Source organism: Bidens hawaiensis, unplaced genomic scaffold (assembly GCF_021521415.1).
Source record: "Bidens hawaiensis isolate Kalapana, Puna unplaced genomic scaffold, B.hawaiensis_p1.1 tig00032722_1, whole genome shotgun sequence".
In the NCBI taxonomy this organism is placed as follows: domain Eukaryota; kingdom Viridiplantae; phylum Streptophyta; class Magnoliopsida; order Asterales; family Asteraceae; genus Bidens; species Bidens hawaiensis.
The window spans coordinates 178482-188021 of NW_027495577.1; the positions used below are offsets into that span (position 1 = coordinate 178482).

A 9540-nucleotide genomic window follows, 5' to 3' on the forward strand; every position below is an offset into this window, starting at 1 on the left:
TTTTTTGGTTGATCAAGCGTTGTTAGCTTAGTTACAGTCTTACTGGACAACATTATTGGTCAAAAATTTTAGGCTTGGGTAACATCAGTTATTAAGTTTATCAGGCTTGTAAAAATCCATAAGGGTTGCATTATATCTCATCTTTTACAACATTAGTACTGTGTGCTCAAACTAAAAAGATATACCTACGAATTTGATCAGAGTTCCTTTTGAGGTCATTCATTACCGTGATGCTGAATACATAAAGTTGGTGTAATATGTAGAACCGCTTGTGAGAATGAAGGTAATTTAAACCTGGCTTTTGTTTTAGATTGGAACAAGTAGGTTCTGTTAAAGGTCCACTTTGGGTGGAAATTGGATATGGCAAAATACGAACATTAGATGCACTTTCTAGAAGTGTACCTGAACAAACAAAATGTGTCCATTGTCCAATATGTAACAATGTGCTTGTGTCGGTGAAACATATTGATGTTGGTGTGGAATCCATCCCCCCAGTTTTATGCAATTTGAGGTTCGTGTTCTACTCAGATTCATCTAAATACAAGGGCAAACGATGTCAAAAAGCGTGTAACATCGGCGATTTTTACGGTGTGTTGTTGCTTATGAAAAGGCAAGGAATCAGGCGAATTTTCATAACAAAGGGGTCTCGATTAACCTTATCAAAGAAGACATAAAAAGTTATGAATTCCTGTGTAATAATATGTGATGTTACTTGAGTTACATTGGAATGCATGATGTACCTATATTGAATTCATAACCGGTGTGTATGTTCTTGCCTAGTCTAGTCTATTGCTTGCTTTAATAAAATTGGCCATCAGTAGTAAAATATTATAAGCAAGGATAAATTGTCATTTCGTTGTACTATAAAAACATAACCACATGGGTGATGGGACCAACAATCCTCCATAATTTTGTTGTTTCTTCTCATCGTCTGGGTTTACTAATAATTGGAATATTTAAAGTGATGTACTTAACCCTTGGCCTTCACATGAAGTTGTCGGCTCTCCACCCATGGGGTGTCACGGATTAGTGGATTAATTAATAATGCATGTGATATATATGCTTATCTTATATTCACCACTCATTCATAATGCGTAAAAGTGACCACTGGATATACACATGTTATATGCTTATCTTATCACCACTCATTCAGTTCCTAGTTAATATTTTGTTTTATGATCTCAGTGATAAGCTTCAAGCAACAACGTTCCACTTTGAGATTCACAATAGCTTGGTAAACGAAACCAGTATGTTAGTCACCCTTTTTAAAGGCAAACTAGTTAACTTTAAAGCCGTGGTCGGTGGTCCTGCGTACCCATACCGTGGTAGAACGGCTGTTTGAAGTTGCACCAGACGGCCGCTTACAGTTCTTTATGTCAAATCATAGCCCTCTATTTTTCAAACGGTCTTTTGCGTACACGTTAATGACCTCTTGCATATATATAAAAAGCATTTTGATGCAGGGACGTATGACATGGGGTGGCCCCCCTCCTTTTTTTACCCAGTATTGTAAATTTACATATTCCCCGGTTTTATGTGTCCAAGCTTCGGTACTGGTTTGATAGTGTGAAATTAGGTGGGTGGGTTGTATGTGTGTGTGTGTTGGAATAGTGTGACACTATGTGGCTAAAGTTTTTATTAATGAACTTAAGATTAGTGGCTATTATTAGTTATGTGGGGGGCCCTTCCTCAACCTAATGTCCATCCGCCCATATGCCCCTGCATTATTAGACCTTTGAATAAATTGTGCTTAAATGCACCACAAATATTCCTACACATCTCTTTTCATATCATAAGGTTCTGCAGGTTTAAAATCTTCACAACCAGATAACAAGTAGAGTGGCTGCTCTAACTCTAACCTTAAATTCGGTTTTTAAAAACTGGTTATAAACAAACAACAACCTAAGTCCAAACAATCATAAAAAAAGAAAACATTAGATAACACAAAATATAAGCTGATCTATAAAAGTGTAAAGTATAGTGGTCTGGACGAAGGAACCGGGCTGCGGTTGTAGTTGTGGCAGAAGACACAAGCGGCTGCAATACCGGATGAGATAAGCGGGAGACGCCTTTGAAAAAAGAAACAACAGTGTTTAGTTTAATCGATCATGTGATTCTTTACCAAAGCTCGATTCGTTCTATATTTATTTAAATTCGCTAAAAAGTTAATTAACAATTAACAAAGCCTCCATTGATCACCTTGGAGGAAATTCCCAACCGAATAAACACCAACATGCTCGGCTGGAATTCGACCACTCCACGCCACTCGTCCTGACAAATTCGCACCCTTCCCAATATTACCAAACTCGCCATAATAAAGCGTCTTCAATGCAAAATCACCCGTCCATGGCATCCACCCGGGTGATGTGATCAACGCCTCCAAATCACAATCTATAAACACCGTCCTCGAGAACTCCTTCCACGGCCTTCCAAGAAAGTTCTTATGGACTTTCGGGTTACTGTTGTATAGCCTCACATACTCTTCGGTCCCGTTGATCAAACAGTTTTGGAACACAAAACCCGTGGACTGAGCGGGGTCTATCCGGCCATGAGCTGTGACCACGTTGTTCTCGCCCTTTTCGGGGTTAAGCTGACGTGGACGAACCAGGATGGTGCAGTCTTGGAAAATAGAAGCAGAGTTGCCAAATATGAAATCTACATTGCCTTCAATGTGACATGATTTGTAAAACTGGCGAAGTGAGTGGGCGTAAAGCGTGTCTTGATTGCCTAGGAATTCACAGTTTTCGATTATGGATTGGTCGCTGTCGGAGCGGAACGCGACCGCTTGGTGCGCGTCGGGACCCGCAGTGTTCTCGATGGTTAAACCACTTGCCATGAATCCGTCTCCGAGTACCCCTGTTGTAGAAAAAAGTAACTTAGGGCCCATAACTCCATAAGGGACTAGGGTGCATATGAAACCGAAAAAATAAAAAAACCGAATACAAAAAACCATGATTTGATTATATATTTTTTAAAAACGAAACTTTGGTTTGGTATTGGTTTTGCAACCACTAACCAGAACAGAAAAAAAATCGAATCTGAGTCTTTCATTTTTTTATTTTGAATGTTAAGTAATTTATAAGAGTTTAATAAATAGTGTAATCCAAATATTATATCCTAAACATATAATTAGTTAATTAGAAATTCATAAAAAGATTTAGGCCAAAAACTTATTATTTTGAGTCAATTTTTTTCCGGTTGAAAGTTTTCAAGCCAAATAGAAGAAACCGAAACCAAACAGAACGGCAGTTTAGTTTTATATTTTTGTAAAAACCAAACTTTCAGTTTGGTTTTGTACGTAATTAAAAACAAAAAAACCTTAACAAAATCGAATATACAAATTTAGTAAATAACTTAACCCAAATATTTTAGTAAAAAAGTATAATATTAATCACGAATTAGTAAAAACATTTATACGAAAAGTCATTATTTTAAGTTAATTCTTTCTCCAGCCCAAAAATTTCAAGGCTAGAGTACAGCAGAACTCGAAAAATTGAAACCGAACAAAACCTGAAATAAACCAAAATCAAACCCAAACCGAAAAAATCAAAACCTACACTGTGATTAAGGTTTAGGGTATAGGGTTCGACTTACCAAACGTGGCTGTGTTATACGTGGAGAGCCCGGGTTGGCCCACATTCAACGACCCAGTAATTACCGTTTTACCCATCCCATCCCCCAAAACCACCACATTCTGCTTCTCAAGATCCACCCGAACCGTTTCCTCATAAACCCCCGTTTTCACCCAAATCACAAACCGCCGCCCGTATCCCCAATCAGGCGCGGCATTCACCCCCTCCTGGACGGTCGTGTAATCACACCCACCCGATTTACACACCGTGACATCCGCCTTCAACCCTTTAGGCACCCCCAGCTGTGGGCCCCCAACCCCGGACTCCCCACCACCCTCCCAAAACCCATCCCTCTCCGTCCTGGGCGGGGCCCACAATGACGTGTTGTCACCAAACACGTCGTACGCCATCATTAAACTCAAGGCGTTACTAGTGTAACCAATCAACGTATTCATAAACGACATCGTTTCATTGATCATACTCGTATCGTTCACGTATATCAACGCGGCCCAGCAGTCGTACTGGTACGCCAGTGCGGCACTGGTCCATGCACGTGCGTGTTTTCTCTCTCCACCACCACTTGGCAACGCCTGACTGGTTGATTCAATACGGTATCCAGAATTGTTTAAATGCTCAATGCAGTTATGAGCGGCGGCGGTTTTGTTAACATTACCACCTGCAGAGTCGAGAATTGACTGAGCCATCGATTGTGCTTTGTGTAAGTTTTCGGAAGTTACGGTTAAAGCCGATTGCATCATTTCCAACAGGTTTCTGTTAGGATAACGGCCGAGTGAAGACTCACATAGCTGCTGGTTCCGTGTAGCTTTACAAGCTTGACGGACCAGATCAGAAGAAGTTGATGCATCCTTAATCAACTGGTGGCCGCGTCTGCTGGCGGAAGAAATTGGATTAGTGAAAAGAAGAAGAGAGATGAAGAGGATGGAGATGGTACTCATGGTAGCCATCATAATATTAATGATAATGAATGTTTTTGTTTTGATGAGAAAGGTTTATATATATATATATATATATAGGGGTGAGATTGACAATTCATTAATTTGGAATGTAGTGATGATGGCTTTGGTGTGGGTCTAATTTGTGGGTATGAGACGGGTTTAATACACTGTTGTACCCCACTAGCGTTAGGTTACAAGATAAAAACACCCATAACGTGACTTGATGGGTCCAAACCATATATAATCTATTAAATTTATGAATTACAAAAAGTACATTTCTGGACTAATATTTAATTGTATATAATAACATTCACCAATAAAAATTAAGGTTAAAGATCAAGGCTAAAATATAAAGTATATAATAAATAGAAAGTGGTTGTAATTAATATGGGAAGGAAAAATGGATGAGAATGACTCAAAAAGAACAACTTATATTTGTAGACTTTCTATTCTTATACGGTAGACATCAATTTTTTTATTATTTTAAATGTTTATAATCTTTTCATACAAAAATATTTAGTTTTTTTTTACATTCATTATAATAACGAACATTTTCAAACTTTTAATATAAATACCATATTGCTATAAAAAATTAAAAAAATTGATGAGTTTATATATTGTGTTATTGGTTGGTCATTGTATTTTTTAATTAAGTTTTCTATACACTGTGTTATAGGTTAGGGTCATTGTGTTTTTCACTTGTTACTCATATTAAAGATAAAAATTAAAACAAAATTTACGTCATTGTCTCCTTGTGCTCATTATTTTGTCTTTTATTATCCATTGTTTCTCTCTAATGATCATTATGTTTTACTCATTGTATATTACGTTCAGTGTTTTTATTCGGGATTGACATATGACATTCACTTAATAAAAGAGTATCACTTTAATTATGTATTACGTTCAGGTCATTGTGTAATGTGTAATTACCATTGAGTTTTACGCTTTAGATCACTGTGTAATATTTATTTAAAGTCATACTAATATAAAAGATAAAAAAACCATTCATTATTATGGTGAATTTTTAATAAAATAATGTATGAAAAAGTTATAGATATTTAAAATGATGATGCAATATTTAAAATGATGACGTAATTGACATATATCTTGCATGTGGAGAAATAAAATGTGAGTTATTCCATTTATGTTCTTCCCACTTTGGTCTCTGGTGGTCATGTATTAAGTTCGTATATTACTGTGTTATTTATATAAATTTAGCTATTTATTTGTACGAACAATGGTACTTCATACGTGTTTAGTGTACTATAGGACACTGGATGTTAACATGGTTAAATTGGGCTTGAACGAACACATGATGAAGTCCCGGGATGACGTGTGTTAGTGTATGATCAAAACTGAAGAATCCAGGAAATGTTGGTTTAACATACCATTTGCTGAAATCAGAGTATCATATATTGAGCACAAGAAGAGCGTACATCAGGAATTTTTAAGTATGGTTTGATGAATTAGAGTATCATACTCTAAAGTTAGAGTACCATTTTCTGAGCCATAGTACCATTTGTTGAAACTAGAGTACCATGTGTTGAAATGAATTAAACTACGGAAGTCGCAATTTAAACCCTATATAAGCATAAAATTTGGGTTTGAGAAATTAACATATCTCCGGAGGCTGTAGACCTTTCTAGGAATGAAAAACAACAATTATTTCATCAAATCAACTCCGAATTCCATGAAGATTGAAGACTCATCGGATCATACCCGGGATGTAGAGTATTGTAACGTTTACAGTTTTTCTCATTTTTTAATAACGAACTAATTGTAATTGTTTATTATCGATCTATGATCATTGATGTTTGGTATGATTGTGCACTCAATCGGTTTAAGTTTATTTCAATCAATACGATTACTTTGCCAGTTGCTGTGATACATTTTCATAGGGTTGTATTGATTAGTTTGAATATGATGATGCACATAATTGCCTTTAGTTGAGTCATGCTAGCAGGGACCATTTGATAACAAGTGCCACGTGTTAGCGATTGTTGATGCCTAAGGTTTGACTAGTTGATTAACCATATTTGATTATTGACAATTAACATGTTAAATGACATGAGATTGATGTTTGTTACATGCTTGAACCTCTGATGTGATTTGTTCTTGTTATTTGTTTGAAACTTGATTACCTGTCTGTTTGATTCTAAACTCTAACCATTACTAGTGTAATCAGCACTCTTAATGGCTACTTCATAATGTTAGACATAGATTACATGTTACACTGGCCACATGCTCCTTGTGGTTCGACACCATACTTTCCTTGACTAATTTAAGGTGATTAGGATACATGATTGTTTTTTACTAGATCACGACGGTCTAGCATCAAAATAACACTGTTGTCGAGGATTTGGTGCGCTTAGTGTTTTGTGTTATTTTATTTCTTTGTTTAATATTATTTAAGTTTTTGATTTATTCTTAGTTTTTTTTTTTAATTTTCATTATCCCTTTTTACGCGGGGTTTGTCAGTTGTGCATGTAACGGTTTTATGTACACTCCGCCATTCAGGAAGACAATCTCCACTTATCTTTGAGCCATAAATTGAGAGGTTAGCCCGATAAAACCGAGCTCAGCACAGAGGGTCAGATATGGAAGACCAAAACCAGAATCAAAATTAAATCCAGAACTCGAACTGAAACCCTTCATCTGAAGACAACATCTTTCACCCTAACCACAATAATGACCAAAACTAGTCTGAAAATAACCAAATTCCATCTGTCAATACAGACCAACAACAAAACCGAACCAAATCAGCTCGGAAATCTAGAAACCGAAACAACCAACAACTTGGGCCATCAGCTCTAAAGCAACCCCCCCATCACAGAACTCATGTGTACCGAAATGAAGACTATGTCAATATTCACACCAAAGATGAAGAGGGTGATAATTGGGCCATGACAAGATGGTAATAATTGGGCCGACCGGCGGATTAGACAGAATACCGAGTTTAAGCCTGTGAAGGAGCTTGATGATGGTTGGGAAGAAGAAGAAATTCCAGGTCAGCAGGATGCCGAGATTATAAACAGAAGTGCGGGAAGAAACCGAGATGGCGTTAGAAGAAATAGGGTTGATAGAAGTCACGGGAGACAAGGTGCTGAACAGAGGTTCGGGATCAGGTTAACAGAGAGGGCCGAAGTGTGACATTCATCAAGTTCGTTGTCATGTTTACGTACGTTTTATTACCGTTGGTATGGATCTTCATATTTAATAAAAAACGTCCGATTAATAATTATGTTATTTAGTTTATCTTTATTGTTCTATTTACGCACGACTCGTAATAATATAATTTATAATCGCTTAAAGTATCTAATATGTTCACTTTTAGCCCCACACTATATTGTTTACATTGATCGCCAAACCAAACTATGAGGACTAGTTTGCAAACATTATTCAAATCTTCTTCTTCCCCCTCCTTTCCCGTCACCACCGACAGCCCCCCCTTTCCATATCTCGCTTCTAATTAACCCATAAAATCCGGAATTTGGTTTAATTCGTTGATCCTTAACCTTCACGCCAATCATATGTATGGTAATAACACGTAATTGACAGATAAAAATCGAATCTTTTAAATCAATTTTCGTTAACTAAGTCGCGGCTAATTTTGACCTCGTTAGCCTATAAATACGAGTCCAAAACTCAATTAAAATGCTCCACACCATCATCTCACTATCGTAAAGCAAACCCTTAAGACAATTGCATCTAAGAAGCCGTTCTGAATCTCGTTTGACATCGCGTTTTGGCCGAAACCCTAGCTTTTGGTTCTCCTTCAATCCCTCATCATATTAGGTAATTAATATATGGGCTGGGTTCGGTTTTGGGCATTTGATAAAACCCCTCTATCAGTTTTTATCAACAGAGAGTATATAATCTTCAATTGGGATCGATTAGGTTTAGGGTTTATAATGAATTTGGGGAAAACCAGAACTACCATATTTAAATATTGGTTCTTATGTTCTAAACAAAACAGAGACTGGTCCAGATGGTTAGTACATTTGGGTAAACACCTTGAACCGGCCTGGGGCGCGGGTTCGATTCCTCCAGGCCCGGTTTTTGTTGATATTTTTAATATTATTGTTTCTAAACCTTTTTAATTATTAAATACTTTACTATATTAGAATAAAAAATGTTTACACTCGTTTAACTAAACCGAACCCCATTGAACCTTTAAAATAGAGTTTATTTAACATTTTCGTATATATATATATATATATATATATATATATATAATTCGGAATATATATTTTAAATGGTTAAACTTATAGTTTTCGTTTAATATTCCAACACGATTTATAAAAATAACTAAACTAATAAAAGTTTTAATTACACTTTTAAAAAACCCGTTTTAAATATACGTAACAAATTAACGATCCCCAAATCTATTATAAACCTATTTTTGTTTTATATTCATGTTTAGTTTGTTCTTTTCGCTTTAGGTATTTATGTTGTTTATACCTTATAACTAGGACAAATTATCGGGACTTCTCTCTGGACCAACTAGTTTGCTCTAATCGTTACCATCTCCTCGTTACCGTATTCCCTATTCCAAGTGAGTTCTTCATAACCCCGTTTTAACGCTTCTAATATTTTGGGGTAGCATGTCACAAGTTTTATCTCGTTAGTTATGTGCTTATTTATAAACCGATTCACAATTAGCGTATACGTGAACTTGCTTGCAACGTGTTTACTATTCTTATGGTGGAAGTTACGCAAACACATACACATACACATACACATAGTGGGAGGGTCTGACGGGACGCACCCGCGCCGTCTAACGTTACGACTTCGGTTGTTCGTAAGGTGGTTCTCATTTCCACTATTACTATGGCCTCGGCTAAAGGAACGGGAGGATGACATTAATTGATTTCAGTTACTTTACGCTAGAATATTTATTGCATTACGAAAGTTGAATCGCGCCTTTTATATATATATATGTATACGCTAAAACTTATGAAAACTCACCAACTTAATTGTTGAAAAATATATTATTTTCAACGTGCTACAGG

The 9540-nt window shown here is 36.4% G+C and overlaps 1 protein-coding gene across 1 annotated transcript; it reads right to left on the minus strand.

The window, feature by feature from the left end:
* Positions 1-1860: 1860 nt before the first annotated feature.
* Positions 1861-4540, minus strand: LOC143583917 (putative pectinesterase/pectinesterase inhibitor 51). Its single transcript, XM_077066091.1, has 2 exons — positions 3595-4540; positions 1861-2856 (listed from the first exon to the last, which is right to left on the minus strand). The coding sequence occupies exons 1-2, from the start codon at positions 4538-4540 to the stop codon at positions 2177-2179; spliced, it is 1626 nt and encodes a 541-aa protein (XP_076922206.1). The 3' UTR covers positions 1861-2176.
* Between the last annotated feature and the right edge of the window lie 5000 nt (positions 4541-9540).